Source organism: Macadamia integrifolia, chromosome 10 (assembly GCF_013358625.1).
Source record: "Macadamia integrifolia cultivar HAES 741 chromosome 10, SCU_Mint_v3, whole genome shotgun sequence".
In the NCBI taxonomy this organism is placed as follows: domain Eukaryota; kingdom Viridiplantae; phylum Streptophyta; class Magnoliopsida; order Proteales; family Proteaceae; genus Macadamia; species Macadamia integrifolia.
Genome location: NC_056566.1, coordinates 19,203,979 through 19,225,066, shown reverse-complemented (window position 1 = coordinate 19,225,066; position 21,088 = coordinate 19,203,979). Strand labels below are relative to the sequence as shown.

The 21,088-nt window shown below is 38.4% G+C and overlaps 2 protein-coding genes, 1 long non-coding RNA gene and 1 pseudogene across 3 annotated transcripts; all 4 read right to left on the bottom strand.

The window, feature by feature from the left end:
* Positions 1-723: 723 nt before the first annotated feature.
* On the bottom strand, positions 724-2,186 carry LOC122091255. Its single transcript, XR_006143887.1, has 2 exons — positions 1,423-2,186; positions 724-1,263 (listed from the first exon to the last, which is right to left on the bottom strand). It is a non-coding gene; the product is annotated as an uncharacterized LOC122091255 (long non-coding RNA).
* A 2,992-nt stretch (positions 2,187-5,178) lies between these two features.
* Positions 5,179-6,016, bottom strand: LOC122092048 (uncharacterized N-acetyltransferase p20-like). The gene has a single exon (XM_042662342.1). The coding sequence runs from the start codon at positions 5,957-5,959 to the stop codon at positions 5,429-5,431; it is 531 nt and encodes a 176-aa protein (XP_042518276.1). The 5' UTR covers positions 5,960-6,016; the 3' UTR covers positions 5,179-5,428.
* Positions 6,017-7,807: 1,791 nt separating this feature from the next.
* On the bottom strand, positions 7,808-8,475 carry LOC122090501 (uncharacterized N-acetyltransferase p20-like). The gene has a single exon (XM_042660122.1). The coding sequence runs from the start codon at positions 8,453-8,455 to the stop codon at positions 7,877-7,879; it is 579 nt and encodes a 192-aa protein (XP_042516056.1). The 5' UTR covers positions 8,456-8,475; the 3' UTR covers positions 7,808-7,876.
* A 1,864-nt stretch (positions 8,476-10,339) lies between these two features.
* On the bottom strand, positions 10,340-16,054 carry LOC122092156 (annotated as a pseudogene).
* Between the last annotated feature and the right edge of the window lie 5,034 nt (positions 16,055-21,088).

Genomic DNA, 21,088 nt, shown 5'->3' with positions numbered 1-21,088 from the left:
CTCTTGCGTAGGATAACATTTTGTTGCATCTCATTAGTGGGCTCCTCTGTGCCCACTTGCTTAGGTAAACATCCCTAAGATTTTGTTGCATCTCATTAGTGGGCGCCTCTATACCCACTTGCTTAGGTAAACATCCTTCTCCCTATTTTTATTCTAAGAAAAAGAAAGGCAGCATATGTCCCCAACCCCTTTTTTTTTGGGGGGGGGGGGGTGTGGTGGCGGTGGTGGTGGGTTACTCTGCCTTTCATGATAGGTGGAAATCCCACCTCTATTGGCCTACAAGTCTACAACCATTGGCCACACTCCCGTCAGAATGCATGGGAGATTCCACTTACACCGGCAGCATAGGAAACCCACCTGCAGCCATCCAATCCCTATCCCCATAAAAAAAAAATCCCAAGCCTGCAGTAGAACAATATAATATGCATTTCCTCTAACACAGGGCATTGGGAACCTGAATGCCAAATGCCAATACCCTTAATAATTCATATTCCCTCACTCATTAGTCATGAATGACAGGTAAGTGTTGTCCCTGACAGAGATGCGCATTCCCATTCCTGGGCCATCTGCAGTTCATTGAAACACGACACTTGCAGATCGGAAAGAGAGAAAAAGTCTCTACAATGGTCTCTCTGCAGCGGCTGCAACCCACCGGAAGCACACACAGTTTCAGTTAGCCTCGAAACTCCACAATCCCAATCAAGATTTAGTTCTATCTTAATATATATTAAGGTATTGGATAAGTTCCATTAATATTGGAGAACCAACTTTAGATAACAAGTAGTCTTAGGAAGCTTTAGATTTCTCACTCCCCAAATCCAGAAACCCATTTGAAGATATTCATTCTTCCACTAATAAGATTTAATAGTATTTCCCCTTTTCTTCTTCTCCTTCCTCCCTGAATTGGAGAGATAAGTATCATATCAAGTAATGAAGCTTTGACTGATTCAGGGACTCATGTAGCACAAGTGGTACAATTGCAAGACTTGGGAACGAAGGCACAAACGCCGAAGGGCTTATCAGGGAGTTGGCAATCGATGCCGAAGCAACAGGGCAAGTTGACGCAGGTGTTGGGATCCCCACCTGCCGCGCAGCACCTGCACTGCAAGCATATCTGAAACGGTGCCAGCCCTCGTCCTTTCCTCCCACCTCCGTTGCTTATCCCATCCGAGTAGATCCGATGCTTCGTTGGCTCCGCTGGTACTAATAACCCTCCTTCTCCTCTGCTTCCTCCTATTGGTATCGACTCGTTGCGACAAGTTCCTGCATGTAAGGTGTTTGTTAATTTGTCTCTATGTCTCCTTTCCCAGTTAAGGAACCAAAATGGATTATGGCCGCTTACCCAGATTAAGAAACAAGAGGAAAAATTTAAATTGGAAGAGAGAAGGAAAGGTTAGGAGTTTCAGAGACTATTGGACTTACCTGAAGTACTACTAGTAGTACTAGAACAGACGTGGGCGACCAAGAGGACAAGTATAGTTACTACTTTTGTTAGGTTTTGATTGTTCATCAATCCGTCCATCCTTCATGTGGTCACCTGAATTGATGGGTTTGTGCTTTGGAGTCTAAACTCTGTAAGTCTCAAGTGAGAGAGAGAGAGAGGATAGGCTCTGAAATTTTCCTTCTGAAGAATATGATTATTTTTCTCGATAATATGGTATCTTGGCAGGCGTGTGTGGTGGAAGTGTGGACACTGGGTAGTGGTGGTGGACTGCAGCCTGCCTGGTGAACTGTTAGAGGGGCCATTGTCAAACTGTTTTTTAAAGAGTAAAAAAGGCCAATCATAGATTTGGTAGATAATTATTTTTAGTGAGAGGTATAGGCACACCGTCAGTGTGTGATAAAGTTAATGGATGACATTAATGGGGACGTGGGTTGAGGTATTATATAGAAGGTTTATGAATACTTTTAAAGAGGGAATAAAGAGATATACATGGTGGATGCTACTGACCAGGTGCCAACTTGTGCTCTAATTTTTTTTTGGGATTGAATTGTTTGTATTGGAGTTCAATTGCGTTTTGGAGATGCCTCGGTAAGGAGGAGTTATATAATTCTTATTGAAGGAGTTAAAGGAGCTAGAGACAAACATAAGATCATCAGAGGAGAAGTTGTAACTTGTGAGTAATGACATGTACAATTTGGGTTTTGTACCAAGTATGACTTAAGATAGAGCCTATCAGAGAGCAAGAATCCATGCAGCCGATCTCATTTAGGGCTGTGCCTCTTTCCTCTTACTTTCATTATCTTACATCTTTCATTTTTCTTCTTTCATTTGTCATTTTTCATTTTTCATTTCTCATCTCATTTCATATCCCTCTTTTCTGCCTATACCTCAATTTTTCCCTACTTTAAGACCCCATTAAGTTGAGATAAAACTAAGATTGTTGTTGTTGAGTTCTTTTCTAGGAGTGTAGTGTATGCCAGTACCTCCCTTAGTCTATGTCTCTCTTCCCACAATAGAGTGGCAGCTATATCATTTGATAAGGGAGAAGAGAGATAGATCAAGGAGGTGCTAGCATACACTACAGTCCTTGAGGTTATTTGCCTTTTATTTGGGAGAGGGATAGACACACATCCCATGCCAGTAAGTTTGCAGGGGACACCAATGGGGTGTGAACCGAGGTAGGGAGTCATTTTAAAAGAGGGAAGGGAAAGATAGACACAACAAATGCTAGGTTGCCATATACAGGCGGTGTACTAGCCTTTTCTCTTCTTATAAAAAATTTGTATAAAAGTATGCTCCCTGTACATGACACCCCTGCACCAACGTGGGGCCAATGAGGAGCACACATGAGCATCAACAGAGGGTTTTGGGGGTTTGCCAATAATGTTAATCCAAAAGTAATTTATAAGTTGTTTAACTACTTTCTACCAAGAAAAAGTAGTTTAACAACTATTGAAACTTGTCATTAGGTCAATAAATCCCAGTTTCTTAATAAAAAAGCATATTTTGTTGATTTTTTTTGGTTGGGGGGTGGGGGGGCGTGGGGACCACGATTAAGTTAGATTACTATTGGAAGCTGACTAATACTAGATTATTAGTGGGTGATGACTGATTAAGAAACACTTAGAACCGGTAAAGTAAAGATAAAATATAGAATCTTTAGAAGATCCGTCTGGTTGTCACCGAGCCGGTGATAAACTTACTTGTAACCAAAGTTATATTGCCCCTATTTTTCATAGGCGTGTAGCTGATAATAGGGATATTTTTGTCATTTTGTTTTGAAATCACGAATCGTATTTGGTAGTAACATTGTAAACTCCCAAAGAACATATCGTCCCAATTTCTCGCCAACCATTCGATCTAGTTTTCTCAATGCAGTCTACGGCTGTGTTTGGCTTGCGTTCTTATAATAGATTCTGGGTCTGTAAAGTATTTTGAATTGAAAAAAAAAAGAAAAAAATCGGGTTTTAGAATGCATTCTAGACCTAAAATCTATTCCGAGAATGTATAGAAATGTTTAGGAAAAATTACTTGATTACCCACTTATGGGTTTCCTTTACAAAATTACCCACCAAAAGTTTCAGTTAACAAAATTATCCACTTAAAGTTTAAATTAATAAAAATACCCAAAATTGAGTTTATGTTTACAAAACTACCCACACAAAGTTTCAATAATAAAAAAATACATGATTATATGTGGAAGATGAAGACTCACTATTTTGGGTAGTTTTGTAAACCCAAACCTGATTTTGGGTATTTTAGTTAACTGAAACTTTGGATGCAAAACTTTTTTGTGTGTAATTTTGTAAAGGGAAACCAAAAAATGGGTAATTATGTAATTTTCCCAAATGTTTATTCTGTTGTTATCTTGTAAAGGCTCAGAAAGTGGTAATTGGGAAAAAGAAAACTTAATCAGCTTTGGATTGATGACTGTTTGTAGGTAAATTGGTGAATGCTCTCCATCGTGATGGAGTTTTCGATTATTATTTATAGGAAAAATATTTTATGTCTCGGGAGCAAGGATTAAAGTATCGGTATCGGTCGTCGTATCGATCAGTCAAAATTAAGATACGTATCGGAGGGTATCGTATCGTATCGGAGATACACTAAGATACGCTAAAGATACACACATAAATGGATATGAAACATTTTTTTAAACACTTTTGCATAAAGAATTTGTTAAAAAAAGCTATTGATAACATGTATTATGCATAAACACTAAATTGAGGGTATTGTACTAAGAATTCAAGGTCTGTAGTTGTCCCATAAATGTAAAATCCTTGTTCCCAACCTTGAGTTCCACTTTAGTTAGAGAGAAATATGGCTGACAGCAACTTTGGAACAAAAACCCTTCAAAAAATCATTTTTTTTTTCTGAAAAATTACCCATATTGGCCATTATATAACCGTAGCCGATACGTATCGATACTCACTGATACGTACCGATATATATATATATATCGATACTCACCGATACATGCTGATATATACCGATACGTACCAATCGATACATACCGATACTCACCGATACGTACCAATACATACCGAAATGTACATTTTACGCCAATTTTATATTTTTCATAGTGTCGTATCGTATCGATGTGTATTAGTGGTGTATTGATGCATATCGGTATGTATTGTAAGATATATATCGATACGAAATGATTTAAAAAATTCAATGTATCGTATCGGTGTGTATCGTATCGACCGACTAAATTTAAGATACGTATTGGAAGGTATCGTATCGGTATCGGAGATACTTAAAACCATGCTCGGGAGCATAGCCTACGTTAAATGTTTTCCTATTCTCTCTCTCTCTTCCCCTCGCTAAAATTGCCTCTTTGTCCCCTGAAATGATTCTTTTCTGCTTTCTTGGAGAACTAATTAGGTGTTTCTTGCTAACATAAGTTACGCTCTTAGACAGGAAACTAGCTCCCATATTTATAGGTTTCATGCAGCCTATGCCTAGACACATGACCACACGAAATGATCGCCCTACCACTTAACCTTTGATGCCCATATGCATGCTTTCATTGGCCAGTGCTTGTGTAAGACTACATAGTCTAGCAGTGCAATATTCTGCCATATTCATTTTAGACTCTTGGATTGAGTTTTCCCAAGGCATTCGAATTCATTGTGGCGGCTTTAGATGCACGTAGACTCACAGAAGATATTGGAAGGGTATATAAGAAAGGTACCAAAATCCAATAGGAGTTTGTAAAACACACTGCATGGTGAAGGAAAACTGTCTTAGGCTTTTTGTCGAGCAGTAAACAACAACAATAATTATAACCTTATTCCAACTGAATAGAGTCGGCTATATTGATCCGATATGGAAAATAGAAAGTAAATGTTTTTTTTAAGCTTCATGATCAAACCATTAATAAGCCACACAGATATAATATAAATCAGGTTCTGTTTAACCAGGAATTTTCTGGCAAACACCCCTGAGAAATTGATTAAAACCCAGAAATTAAAACCCATTCTATTCCACAAGCTTAGCCTCAAGGGATAGAAGACTGTACATCACCATGTCCCGAATGCTTCCCTTTTGAATCAGGTACTTCCTAAGAACACCTTCCTTCTGAAACCCAACCTTCTCCAGAACCCTCTGTGACCCTGGATTCTCAACATCCACAAGGGCTTCAAGTCTCACCAAGTGAGGCCACTCCTCAAATATAGAAGACACCACAAGCTTCACAGCCCGGGTAGCAATCCCTTTCCCCCAATACTTAGAAGCTAACACATAACCCAGTTCCCCTCTGCAATTATCGTTGCCGGATCCCGGTATCACAGAGATAGCTCCGACCGGCCGATTCTCCAAGCAGATGACTCTGTACCAAGGGTGAGGAATAACCTTCTCTTTGAGGTAAGCCAAGGCAGCTTCCCGAGATGTGTAGCTTTCCCAACTGCAAAAACGAGTCACTAAATCGTCCGTTGCCCATACCATGAAATCGTCTAAGTCTGAGAGTTCAATCGGTCGAAGGGAAATGTTTGGAATTGAAGATCCCTCCATGATCGATGATCTGAGATGGGTTATTTCAGTTTCTTGGTCTCCCTATTAATGGAGGAAGTGAGGGAGCAGAGAAGATGATGATTGGTGGTTCGATGCTTTGATGGCCCACTAGCCTAATTGGTTTGACTGTTTTGTTCAAACTTGATAGACCAGTACAACGTGGTGGGCAAGAAACAACAGTTGGAGAGGAGTGGTGGCCCGGTCATCTGGGGCCCAGCTTACCTCATTCCTTCTGTATCGTATTAAATCCTTAAATACATATGGGTGATTGAACCTCACGTCGGCCAATGGATCACAAAAAAAACGAATCTGATGCACGAGGTTTCTGCATGTGCGAGGTGGGTGAGGTCTATGCAACTTTGCCGTTGAACCAAGTGGTCCATTTTCGATTTTTCAAAATGAAATCTAATTTTATTTTGAAAAAATTACATAATTATTCATTTTTGAATTTCTTTTTACAAAACTATTCATCTAAAGTTTCATTTAACAAAAATACCTAAAATTAGGTTTAGATTTACAAAACCACCCATTCGAAGTTTTATTAACAAAAATACCTGATTGTATGTGAAAATGAAGAAGAATCAATGTTTGGGTAGTTTTATCAAGCAAACTTGATTTTGGGTATTTTTGTTAAGTGAAACTTTAGGTCGGACGTTTTATAAACCCAAATATGATTTTGGGTATTTTTGTTAACTGAAACTTCAAATGAGTAGTTTTTGTAAAGGAAAATCTAAATGTGTATAATCATATAATTTTCCCTTTTATTTTCCTCCTATCGCCTCCCTCGCCCTCACCCACTAATCGAATCTATGATGTTATCGAAATGCACACAAACTGATGCAATTTTCATTTTTCATTTATACCCTCATCTATAATTCAACAATTGTGTGCATGGCTATGAAAGTGACTTGTCATTTCATCATGATTAAATTTAATATGTTTTCAAGTAAGAATGTGAAACGATTGGTTTTACCCTCAAAGAAAAAAAATATATGTTAATTTTAGTAGCACAAAAAAAAATAAGCTTACAACTTTTTCTTTTTCACCAACCTTGATTACAACAAGATTTTCCCCAAAATACATATTCTGATGCTGATGAGGAATAACTTAAAAGTTAGATTAACAAAGTCTAATCCTGGGACATAGAATCTAAACTATCCATCTTATAAGCCATTTGTTTGGTCATAGCACTGATCTAACTCAATCTCAACTTAATGGACATTTTTTTTAGGTAAACTACTAATGGTATTGATAACTTAGGGAGACTTTCTTATGAGAACATCCAAACACATAGATCCATTTCTTTTTCATGTTACCATTTATATTAATCAAGTTATTAGGCCACAAACCTAATATTGACCATTAGAGAAAATATACCACTTATGCTCTAGGGGATCTCTCAATGGACATTAGGCTTATCTTTGAACTCTTAATTACTCATTTTCAAATTTGGCTGCCTGAATCAATTATTATCTTTACGATAGAGGGAAAACGAAAAACCATCATATATAATGAGATTGTTTACTGTTGGTTTTGACCTAAATTGATTTCACATGAAATAAAAATTTCATGTAAAATATTCATTTGCAGGAAAAATCTTACAATGAAAACAAAGGATGAATTCTATTTTCGCTTCAAAGAGACATTCTATAAAAAATAAAACAGTGAATTTTTTTTTTATCTAAATAAAAATTTAGAAAATTCGAAGATAGAAATACTTATAGAAGAGAAGGATAATGGAAAGACAATTATTGAATCTTTGGATATGAACAAACAAGACCACTAGCATGCCAAATTAAACTTTAAATTATTTGTTTAATTTTGGATAAATTGTCAATTACTCCCACAAAATTAATTACAAACTATATATATAATCTTTTAATTTTATTTTTCATGGGTTGAGAACTATTAACCATTTTAATCCACAAGCTTTAGTTCAGTGGAGAGAAAACTATACATCACCACATCCACAATTCTGCCTTTAACAATAATATATTTCCTAAGAACACCTTCCTTATGGAACCCTGCCTTTTCAAGGACCCTCTGTGACCCTATATTATCAACATCCACCATGGCTTCAAGCCTGATCAGATAAGGACACTCCTTAAATATAGAAGACACCACCAACTTCACCGCCTGAGTAGCAATCCCACGGCCCCAGTACTTGGCCGCCAACCCATAAGCCAGCTCCCGCCGGCAAGAGTCGTCGCCGGATTTTGGTTTGTTCACTGAGATCCCGCCGACCACTTGGTTCTTGAAGCATATAGCTCTGTACCAAGGGTGGGGAAGAACAGTGTCTTTTATATAATTCAATGCAGCTTCCTTAGAAGTGTAGGTGTTCCAAGTGCAGAAGCGAGACACCTGATCATCTGATGCCCACGCCATGAAAGCATCTAAGTCTGAGAGTTGTAGAGGTCGAAGAGAGATATTAGACTCAGAGATTTGCTCCTCCCATCTCTTCTTCATTTGGTTTGCAGAAGGTGAAGCTCCCTCCATGATCCTCTCATCACAGGATTGGGTCTGATAGGACTTTACCTGATTGCGCTATATATAAGAAGAGAATTAAAGAGAGGGATGGCTTTTCTCTATGGCATGGCACACATTCCACGGCTAGGAATTCTTTAGGGTATGCGTCCATGTGTTGAGATCCGTGTCTAAGTGCTCCTTTCCAAGCCATAGAGGGACCCATCCATGTAGGGGAGGAAGATGGCTAGAAATTGCTTTGGATGCGGCCACCTTACCAACTCATTTTGAATACTTTGTACACAATTAGATATGAATGAGGAGTAAGGATCATCTCAACTCTCAAGTAATGGTTGCTAACAAGCCCAGTGCTTAGCCAATTGAGTTGGTGTACTGGTCGGAACCAAAATTGGTTGTTTTAAAATCGAACTGATTAGTATATAATCAGCTTAATTTTTAGTGGACGTTTAGGAGGGGGCAAATGTAGGCAGTCTTACATTGTTACTTTAGAGGAGTAGCTGTTTTCAAGTTTTAAACATATGACCAACATATTGCAATAGTACAATTTTAACCATTGCGTCACATGCCCATCTAACTGAATAACCAATTAAAATGTTTAAATTGATTAAATATTATAATATGTCTCATCATGAAGAAGATTCAAGATAAGAAAAAAGAGTTAGGAGTAGTTGAGATGAGAGAGAACGAGAGATGGAGACTTTTGAACTCCCCTATCTCTCAGATTGGGATCCTTTGTCACGCTCATTCAACGGTCAGAAACGCCTTAGATTATAGTTGGGAGCCTCGGAATACATGCTTGAACGTTTTTGACTGCTAAATGTACTCCACACATCCTGCCGCGCGACAAAGGAGCCCTCCCTTCCCCTCATTACCACTTGTTTCTATTGAATTAATAGGCTTTCACACTACCAACACCACAATTTGCAGATTTTTCAGCACTAGTTTTTCGTGTTTTTTGTGCGTGTGCATGTGTGTGTGTGTGTGTGTGTGTTTTTTTTTACTTGTTTACACCTTACGGTAGAGGGGGGATATGACGTGGAGTAGTTGTGCAATTGGACCAATTAAGCTGAATCAATTACAATCAATTTTAATTTGAAAAAATTGGAAACAATTACCAATGAAAAAAAAAAAAGAGTGCTGGCCTAACATAAGCAACACTAGTGCGGAGGACTAATGAAAGAGCATACAAGAGCATCTTTAATGCACGACAAAGGAGGGCACAATGGTCTTTTTCCTCTGCTTAGTTTGGGCATTGCTTGCGCCAGACTATGTTTTCAAACCATTGGATCATATGATAAGTGATTTTATTGACCATTAAATTGGTTTCATTATATTATGGCTACTTACACGTATAATTCCCAAAACATTTTAGCAAAAACTTTTTCAGCACCATTGGTGAAGGATAAGGGTACACATTTTTATTTTTTATTTTTGGGAACGAGAATAAATACACACATCTAGGGTTATAAATGCTCTTCCCCATACTATACGAAATTGTTAATCCCCCTCATTGTTCTAGGCTTCTAGTCTTACTGTACAAAAATAGCAACAACAATAATAACAATAATAAAACCTTATCCCAACTTAATGGAGTCAACTACATGGATCCAAGCAAAGCCAAGAAAAAGGAAAGAAATAATAATTAAAGGAAACAAAATAGTAATAACACTAATGAAGTTGATGATACCGCCCATTCCCCCGATACCCTCTACACTGTTCTTATCATCTTATGGTGGGGCTAGGCCGTGAGAATAGTCGGGTGCCATCCAACCCATGTTCCAACCCTTTTGCTTTTGCTCTTCCTTTTTTTTTTTTTTTCAGGTTAATTTCTTACAAGAACTTTATCTAAATCCAAATGATAAGCATCATTAAAGTTAGAAAAGATGGGCAGAGTTATTTATGAGATTATAAATGAAAAATTCATTGATATATTATAATTTAAAATCCCCCTAGTGCAGCCAATGAATCACCCAATTCTTTGTAGCCTCACTGAATGGCAATTCCTCTTACAAAATATCTCGCATTTGGTCAAATTTAACAAGGTAGTGTTCACAAACAAAAACAGAAGCTGAGTATTTCCTTCCAGTTGGGGGACTGAAATCCACAAGAAGCTGCACCACCTCTGGTTCTCAACAAAGTCGAGACAAAGCAACATTAGATCCTGAACAGTGCAGTTGGGAGGGACTGAAACCCACGAAAGCAGCACCACCACCACTAGTTCTCAACAAAGTTGAGACAAAGCTACATTATATCCTCAACAGTGCACATCCAAGTACAGTGCCACAGCATTGTGTCATCGGTGAGACCTGGCGCCAAGTTGGTCTCTCGATCCCAATTGTAAGGACATCAACATCAGAAAGTGGTTTGATGCCTACATTCCATCGGCCAGGACCAATCACTCCTCCAATCATGTAAAGTTCATTGCCTAATCCGATCATTGCAAACCCAATTCTACTTTGGAAGTCCAACGCTGATGTTGGTGCTGCTGCCACCATCTTTTGCAATTTTTGCTCCTTGTCCTGCTTGAATATGACCCCATGGCTCAACGCATAAAGCTCTCCATGAACGAATGCCATTGGACCCTGCAACAAACCATATTCTTTGACTCTCCACACACACCCAGCATTCTCCAAGATCTGCACTGTTGACAGCCCCTTGTGCAACACATGCAACTTGCCACCAATCACCACCCCAGAACATGCTGAATTGTGAGTGTGAGGGAGATCAGGAATCGGAACCCAAACATCCATCTCTGGATCATAGATCTCGGCCTTAGAGATGGACCTTCGCCAGCTGGTGAAACCACCTGCAACAATAATCTTCCCTTCCAGCACACAACATGCAAACATTGCACGGGATACTAGCATTGATGCCCGCTGATCCCAGTGTCGGAGGATGGGATCATATGACCACACTTGATCAGTTGCAAATGTACCATAATGATCACCAGTCAATGGATCGACATCATCACTGCCACCACCAAGCACAAACAGCTTCCCTGCCGTAGAGACAACACAAAAATGTGCAAGATGCCTGATCTCTGATGGCAGAACAGGTAGCGTAAGCCAAAGGTCTCTGAGAGGATCATAAAGTTGCCATGAGTTCTCAGGTTCAAAAGCACATACACACAAGAACTCCTCTAATGCACCGACCGTCGAACCTTGAAAAGCTCGGGGCTGCGAACAGTGGCTCTCCATGAATGGCAAACAAGCTGCAAGTTGGGGTAAAGATAGAACGGCACCCGTGCAAGGCATTGAAGCGCAACTGTGTCAGGAAGTCCTTCAATCAGTCCAGACATAATGGGCCTTCCTACATCCCATTCAGATAATTCCTCACCGGAGAGTGATGACTATTTCCATAAAATTGGACAGAAGGTGGAGGGGATAATCTGAAACATAAAGTGCATAAAGCTTAGGGCAAGAGAGGAAGAAGTAGGATATTGAAATACAACTTCATAAAGACTGCTCCAAAAAATTGAATGGAAAAGTAGGGCATTTCAAACTTTTTTGTTGAACAAGCAGTGAACTTCCAGTGGTATTTTCTTTTTATATTTTCTGAACAGAAGCCAAAAAAGCATGAACCCCAACTCAGATCAATATCTAGATCTTGGATCAATATACCTAGATCCAGATCAGTAGGCCTTTAAGGTTTCTTCTGCTAAAGATCTGTTGTGAGGCCAAAACCAGGATATTTCCAGTAATTTCCCTTTTTTTTTGGGGTGGGGGGGGTGGGGGGTGGGAGAATCAACCACACAAAGAAGCACCTTGACAGTTCATTACAACAAATTGGCTGTTTGTAAAACCAAACCACCCATTAAAAAATATATTTGTTTTCTGTATCAGACACACAAACATATAAAAAAAAGTAATTTTCCTAGAAAAGTTTGAAATTGGCCGAGGGAGCAAATTCTCCAAGAATAGTTCAAAATTGGCCAAGAAAAGCGCCATTTTTTCCCAACATGAGACATTTTTACCACTTTTTTAAGATTTTTTTTTTTCCTCAACGAGTTTTGGAGCTGTTGAGCAGTGCATATGGGACTGGTATTCCAAATCTGATTTGCTTACTCCTCCTTATTTACCTGATCAATTACTTGGTAGATTGAACCAGATATGTTCCGTAGATCTGATCATCAAACCCTAGAGTACTTTCTTAGTTCTTGCTAGTTAGATCACTGATTTTTCTCTACACTCATGCAAAATTACATCCAAATCTAATTGTTGGATATTGTGATATCAAATTTCTCTTATTTTCAGTAAATTCCGTCCATAACCTGATTCTATTGACTCTATGTGATCCTGGTGTAGTTCTTTCTCTAGATTGCTTTCTCAAACCTTGAAAAGCACAGATCTAAAAATCCTGATAAAATACCTCCCAGTTGCTAAGAATTGCACAAGCATTCACTTCCACGAGACCCACCAGGACAGAAAACCAAGAAGATATCACACTCTTAAAATTACAAGCTACCAAGCTAGCTGATTGCCTTTCTCTTCAAACATGGGGGCTAGCACAAAACAAAAGGATCATTGGCTCGGTTAGGAATGGGCTGCTCAAGGGATCAAAGCACCTCTTCCCTACTTCCCATGTCTCCAGCTGTCCCGTATATCGTCTATTGTGTCACCTCATATGATTAGTAGTATAAATCAAAATTAAAGAATTAAAAAAATAAGCGATGAGCTTTCTACAAGCATTCACTCCCAAACAAAAAAATAAAAAAAAAATCTACCAGCATTGGCTTGTTAGGAATGGGCTATGTGACCCATATGCTTGTATCCAGAGCTTTACTTGATAGATGGTCACCATTTCTTCTCCCTCCCGTGGCGCTATCCCATGACCATTGTTCACCCTCTTATGACAGATGCTTCCCACCATTGACAGCTCTTCTATGATATTACCCAACACACTCAGAATTTTTGAGTTTGGTCCCACAGCTTATATTATTTTTCATTAAGAGTTGGTCATTCTTGAAATGGAAGAATCTTCTCACATCCAATGATATCACTATACAGTAGCCATTGTTTCAAATTATTGATCCACACCCAGAAAACAAACAAAAAGGTCCTCAGTCTACATGATGACAATGAAGTTGAACCACAAGAGCTGACACCCCCCCCCTCCCCGGTCCGCCAACAAACTAACCTCTAACAAGCATTCTACGCTTGGGTGCCAAACACGAAGCTTCAGGCAATTGTCCCCATTACAGATTTAATGAAATGTAGGAACTAAGGATGAACAGAATCTTCCTTCCAGCAGCATCTTAACTTTGACAACAGTACTTCTAAAAGTTCTCAAACCACTTCCAAATGGTGCCTCTGGCAGGAATTTCCCCCCCACTCCAAAGGAGGCATGACCAGAGGAGTTGTATTATTGAATCCACATAGACCAAATTGACTCCTATATTCCTCTAATAATCAATAGCTCCGAATGTATAACAACCCATCTTCAGAAAATTTCTTGCCTGTCTTGTCTGTATGATCTTTCTTTCATCAAATAGCTACTCAGAAGAGCTATCTGCCAGGAAAATTTCCGAAGCTAACATAGCTCCATATTTTCCAAAATCATAAAACTTCATCACTGAACTAGTTAGCCCTCCAAAGATTTCACAAGGAAGAAGGCAAAATGTGGCAATGTCACCAGTCACACGTTATCATTGGTAACTGTCGGATCTATTCTATTGTTTATTGTAATAATATTTCCCATCAACCAAAGATTCATGAAACTCATCAATATTTTCAAGACAAAAGACAATTGATCACGAAACTTAAAACATCATAATATGCACAATGAATAAATGCAAACTGTCTTTTAAAAAAATCAAATAATACAAAAAACAAAGCATAAACAAACTTAAAATACTTCATCTGATAAGTAAAACACAATGGATTATAGAAAATAGTATCGGACACCTTCAACAAGTTGATGGAATGGAAAGCAACAAGAAAGAGGGCACATATTATCACCCACCAGTGCACCTGAATCAATAAACCAATAGCATAATGAAAAAATAGCATAAAAATCAATATTAATGGTCCAAATTTATACAAACTCTAATTAATACATTAGATTTGATACTTCAAAGCAAGAAGGATATTATAAAGGCTCCAGGGCAACTACCTTATTCTGAAAGAACCCGAACAATCTGGAAAATGCAGCATTAAGACATTCTCAGCACAAATAACAACATAACAGAATAATTTATGTAACAAAATCCTTTGCCAGTGCATCATGCACACAAAATGCATATAAGAAAGAAACACAACAGAACCTTGTGCATGATATGTTCATGAAAGAAACACTGATAGCAAAAGCCAAAAGCCAAAAGCCTTAATGCTTAGCTGCATTCCACATGTCATCAGAAACAGAAGCCGCAAACCAGAGTAAAAGTAATTTTCTTTCAGGGGCAAAACCCAGTTCATAACAATAAATAAAACTAATTTTCTTTCAGGGCAGAACCCAGTTCATAACAATAAAATAAAACCTATGAACAAGTATTTTTTCTTTTTAGCACAACAAAGCAGTTACAGAAAGTTCAGATTCAAATAGGTCAAAGTAGAGATGAACGAACTCAATGCTTTTCCATTATAGAACAGGGACTCAACCTAAATTTAAAACTAGAAAAAAACCCAAATGCCTCGGTGGAGCAAGAGATCCCCTCCAGCTTAATTGTCATGAGACATTTCATACTTGGAGTAATAGCCATATCATATGTACCAAAGAACCAAACAGTTCAAGTAGGTATTTCAATATCTTGAAGACCAAAACCAAGACAAATCACCCAACATAGTCCATTACTAAAAAGAGTAATCAAGAACTGGGTCTAAATTCCGAAAGTGATCACCAGAAACCCAAATCAAGAATTCATTCACCCATTCAATGCTTAAAAGGCAATAAATCAAAAAGATAAACCCACCACGCTTTCCTGCCAAATCCTAATATTCATTTCCTTCCAGGCAACAAAAATGCATGCACCTTCTCTTCCCCTTCACCAGAATAGCAACGAGTGCATTCTGTCCTATATTTAGCGTGAAACCCACTTCGAATTCTCTCTACATGGAACGAAATTGAATGATTTAAGGAAAACAGGCACAACCCAGAACGAATTTTTAAGGAATTTCGGACTGAAGATGCTGATGAGAGGGAGGGAGGCATTGTACCCTTATAGTTGGCGACTGATGAAAGAAACAAAGAGTGAAACATATCAAGATCTGCTCTTCCGTTTTTGTTTCCAATATTGGTTGATGAGGGTGGAGCTCTGGGGAGCTTGGAAGGACATCTCTGTACATGTCATGTATGTAGCACAGTAGCAGCGTTGGAGTTGGATTGCGTTATCGGAGATGCGCCCAAAGCGTTTCACGGTAGTTTCATTCTGGTCCTTCAGGCCTTGAATTAAGCCGTGCTTGCTTACCCTAAAGTGGAGGAAATATTTGTGCCCACTAGGACCAAGTTTTCCTATAGCCATGGTCACCATGGGGTGCTTTAAAAGCATACGTAGGGTATCAGAAGGAATTTTGGGGAAAGGTATTAAAATCCTACTAAGGTTTGTGAATCCTAAAATGGAGGGGTGAATTTCTTCACCTGGAATTGATGAAATGGGTTTCAAGCTTGCTTTCATCATAAGTTTTGAAATATTGTTGGACCCGATGTTTGCCGATTGATATATCAGTTTTTTAAAACTGGGTCTCTTTCTGGTGGCATGAGTCATACTTTGTTGTGCCTTATTCCTAAGAAGGATGAGGCTTCCCATGTGGATGAGTTTTGACTTATTAGCCTCCATAATGTGAGCTACAAGTTAATTGCAAAGATTTTGGCTAACAGATTAAAATCTATTCTCCCTTCTTTCATCTCTCCATTTCAAGCTGCCTTTATACTAAGTAGGTAGATTTCTGACAATGTTGTCTTAGCCTTTGAAATTTTCCATTTTCTTAGAAAGAAGAAAACTGAAAAATTAGGCCATGTGGCACTTAAGATTGATATGTCCAAAGCCTATGATAGGCTTGAATGGGGTTTGATAACCCATCTGTTTGAATTTTTGGGTTTTGGAACCAACTGGTGTGCCTTAGTTCAACACTTGATTTCCTCTGTTTCATACTCTATTAAACTGGAGGGATCAGCCTTTGAACACTTTGTGCCCAGTCGGGGCATACGACAAGGTTGACCATTAAGCCTTTATTTATTCATTATAGCGATGGAGGTGTTGTCTCGTCTTCTATCTGCTTACAGAGATTTAAACATGTTTAAAGGAATTAAGTTTTGTCGAAGAGCTCCGAAAATTACACACCTCCTATTTGCAAACGATGTATTCATTTTTTTCCCAGGCTACGATGGAGGATCTTTTGACTATCAAGGCCATGTTGGATCTTTTTTCTGACTTATCTGGACAACATGTTAATTTGTCCAAGAGCGGCTTGTTTTTCAGTGCAAATGTGTCTGTAGCTGAAAAATTACGGCTGTGTAATCTCGTGGGCATTAACTAATTAATCACTTCGGCTCCTTGGCACGAATCTTTTGCAGCCCCGCTCTAAAGTAAAGAGTTTTCAATTTATTATAGACCGCATGAAAGGTATACCTTCATTGTGGAAGTCTAATCTTTTGTCTTTCACTGGCAGAAGAATACTCATTCAATCCGCACTGTCCTCCATTCCATTTTATTGGATGTCCTGCTTTGCTCTTCCTCAATGCACTTGCCTGGACATTGACTCAATTTGTTCCTGCTTTTGGGCTAGGGCATCCTCTTCGTCCTAAAAAACGAGGTTAATCTCTTGGACTCGAATTTGCACTCCCTTGCAGGAGGGTGGGCTTGGGCTGTGTGATGCCTCCACCCACAATAAAGCTTTACTCCTCAAACTAGCATGGCGTTTGTTTATTGGGAAGGGCTCTTGTTGGGCTAAATGTCTCAAAGCAAAATACTTCCATCATACATCTCTTTTCGACCCTATAACTGTGAAAAAGCCTGGGTCCAAAATTTGGAATAGCATTACAAACAGTCTTACCTTTTCTTTAGACTATAGTCCCTGCCATCTCGGGATGGGAGTTCTATATATTTCTGATTTAACCCATGGCTTCCCTCAAGACACAGACTTGTGGTCCGCCCTCCACCTATTGGAGACTTAAATTTTACTATTAATTCAATATTGACTGATGGGCGGTGGGACGCTCAAACTTTGCATGATCTGCTGCCTCAGGAATTGTGTTCGGCCGTGCTTGCAATAACCACCTCGTCAGAAGCTGATCTTTGGCAATGCATTCTTACACCTGATTCTCGTTTCTCTTCTAAGTCTGCTGCACGGGCCTTGTTAATGAGCGTTTAGGTAGTACTCAACCATCTGTCATCTCTCCTTTTACTTCTAGTTGGTGGAAATTTCTTTGGAAGGTCAGCATTCCACCCAAATTTAAAATCTTTCTATGGCGGACACTTCAACATGGTCTACTGGTAAGGAATTTGGTGTCTATATGGTTAAGTGTTAACGACTCTTGTGTTTTTTGCGGTATCCAATTGGAAACAATATCTCATATATTTTCTACATTGCGATCGAACGAAACGTATTTGGCTAGCTAGCCCTCTTGGATTTCAACCCTATATTCCTGATGAGGTTTCTTTTCAAGAGGTTGTCTTTAATTTGTTCAGCACTCCTGTCTTCTCATTCTTAAAAGAAACACTGTTTCATCCTTTTTGCTATTATTATTTACTATATTTGGAAACATCATAATGATATAGCTATGAAAGATATGCAATTTAACCCACATGCATTATTAAAATCTATCAACTATTGGGTTGCTACTTTAATTAGATGTCTTCAGGTTGACTAACGCTCCGTTTGGTATCGTTCTAAAAAAACGTTTTTGGAGTTTTTTTGTTCTATTAGAACGAAAAAATGGAATCTTCTGTTTGGTGTACTTATGATCCATTTTTGTTTTTTTGGAACAAAAAGTGAAAACAAAAAAAAATTGAAAAAACGAGATTGGACAGAACTCCATTTTGGAGTTCCGTCTTCCCAGTTTCGTTTCATTTTACAAAAAAAAAAAAAATGTTCCCGATAAAAATCTGAAATTTTGAAACACCATTTTTTTGTTTAAAAATTGCATTTTGACACAGAAACTGAAATTTTAGTTTTTGACACGAAACGACGTTTTTGAAACAGAAACGATACCAAACAGGCTCTAACTCTTCTGATTCTGCTGCTTTTCTTACAGATGGTCCCGCAGTCATCTTAGCCAGATACTTACCCCTCAACTTTTTGTCTTCGTACATAGTAGTAGGTATTGGAATATCTAACTTTTTGGAAACCCAAGCAGGTTGGTGTTTTGGTGTTATATATAATGGGAAGTTTGCTATTGTCCGAATGGGTGTTCTCTCTTCTCGATTAGTGGCGGAGGCAGAAGCATTTGGAATTCTACCAGGATTACTATATGCTGTGGACTGGGGTTGGAGTGTTAGTGAAGTCTGGTTTTCCCACAAACCTCTTCTTCAACTCATACCTTAACCCTTGGGTTCTAGTTGGCCTTTACTCTCGTTTGACGTTTTTTGGCGATTATATTCACAGTTTGGTGATCTGACGTATGTTCATAATGACTTCATAGCTACTCCAGCTATCAAATGTCTATGGGGATTCATGCAATCTCCAATATGTCCGTCTATAAATATGTTAGACTCGTTCGATGTACCCCTTGTTAATTATTAATAATGAAGTTTTTTATTTCTCATAAAAAAGAAAAGGTGACAATCGTTTTATTTTCAAATTTTTTGATTTGATTTTCATTCGGTTTTAGACATAATATGTATAAATCAAGGGAAAAGAACACTACCTCTCAACTGTTTTCTATGCCCAAGCACAACATCTTATTTTTCGTGGGCGTGGGGGTGGGGGTGGGGGTGGGGGGGGGGGGGAGACGCCTTTTCACAAGACAGTGTTAGAGAACGCAAACAGGTAGTGTTCTTACTCCAAATAAAAAAAATCAAATAATTTTGATAACCTCAAATTGAAACTAAATAATTTTCATAACCTCAAACTAAAACCGAATTGAATTCGTATGTTTTTTATTTGGTTCATATTCGATTTTTGTATTCAAATTCATTCAATTCATATATGGTTTTGGTAATTTTGTTTAACTTGTTTGCTTTTAGGGGAAGTGTTTCCTATGGGAGAGTGCAACTCCTATGCATACGCAAGGGCAAATGAAAATACACGAGAAAACATCAACAAATGTGTCATTTTCCATTTCATGAGGGTGGACAGTCATTTGCCCCTCCTCCATGTGTCAAGGGACACACTCCCCAAAGAAACCATTTTCCCTTATTTTTATTATGTCATCTCTTATGTTTCCTCCAAGATTTGGAAATGTCTTTTATTAACTTTGAAGAACGAAAGAAATGAAAAAGAAAACGACTAAGAGTGCAATATTGTAGTAAAGTGAGAAAAGGAGATAATCAAACCCGTAAGCTGATGAGACGAAGTGAAAACTGAAACCTTAGAATTTGTTTTTTAACTTTTTAGGGTTTAATATGGTTTAGGTTAGGTCCGATTCATTTTGCATATATTTTATTCGATTTGATTTGGTTCAAGCAGATGATTTTAGCCTAAAATCGAAATCGAGTTGAATCGAATAAACATTTTAAAACTAAAACCTGACCAAATTTTACAATTCAATTCAACTTTCAAAAGAGTGACATGGCCAAACATCATCCCATAAACCAATCAGTTTCTTAAATTGACACCCTTACATATATAAAGCAAAAAAGATTAGACATTGGGCCTGGCCAATTGCCTGCTTAACAACGTCCACTTGACACCATATGGTCCATCTCAGCATATTATAGTTCATTTTGATTACCCCTTTGTGATTAGCTGTTTGGAGTCAAATTCTGTACAGCCTCATGTGGAAATTCTTATGGTAGTTGAGAATATTCAGTCCGATCTAAGTTTGCTTCCTGTTGTTTCCGTCATGTCTTTAGGATGGATAATGTTGTGACCCACGCAATTTCTAAGTGGGCGGTTGGCTATCCTTTAATGGGTATTTGGGTCTCCTTGTTTACCAAAGGATTTATTAATCATTGTAAAATCTCTATTTCCTTCTTTAATTTAATATATTGCCCTCTCCATGTTGGGGAGGGCCCTTTGCACAAAAAAAGAAGAAAAAAAGGGCATTTTTTCCCTTCAAATATATGAAAAATTCTTACTTAATTTTATACATTGCTTGTATAATGAATTGTTCTCGTGGTGGCTCAATGCTAATCCTATTATTATTCTCTAGATTTTTTTTTTTGGCGAGGGGATTGTTGTTTGGTGAATGGGAGCACATAGTACACTTGGGCCTTGGTTTGACGGTTAGCAATGATGAGTGGAGTACCTGCTTGAGGATTCAATTCCTCTCAACTGCATCGATGCTTGGTTTGTATCAATTTCTTTGCTTTCCAAAAGTGTAGCTTTGGGCCTCGTTAACTCCTCTATGGGTTTGTACAATGTCTATCACGCATGGGGGCAACTAGGTCTTTTTACACCCAACTGTGTCTAGGCATGGGGAACACTAGATGAACCAGGATTTTTTTCTCCTATTATTCTCTATGACAAAGTGAAGACTCATCTGCAAGGATGTGAATTTGAAATCGAAATCGTACCAATTTGTTTACACCGAAATCATGAAACCGTTTAG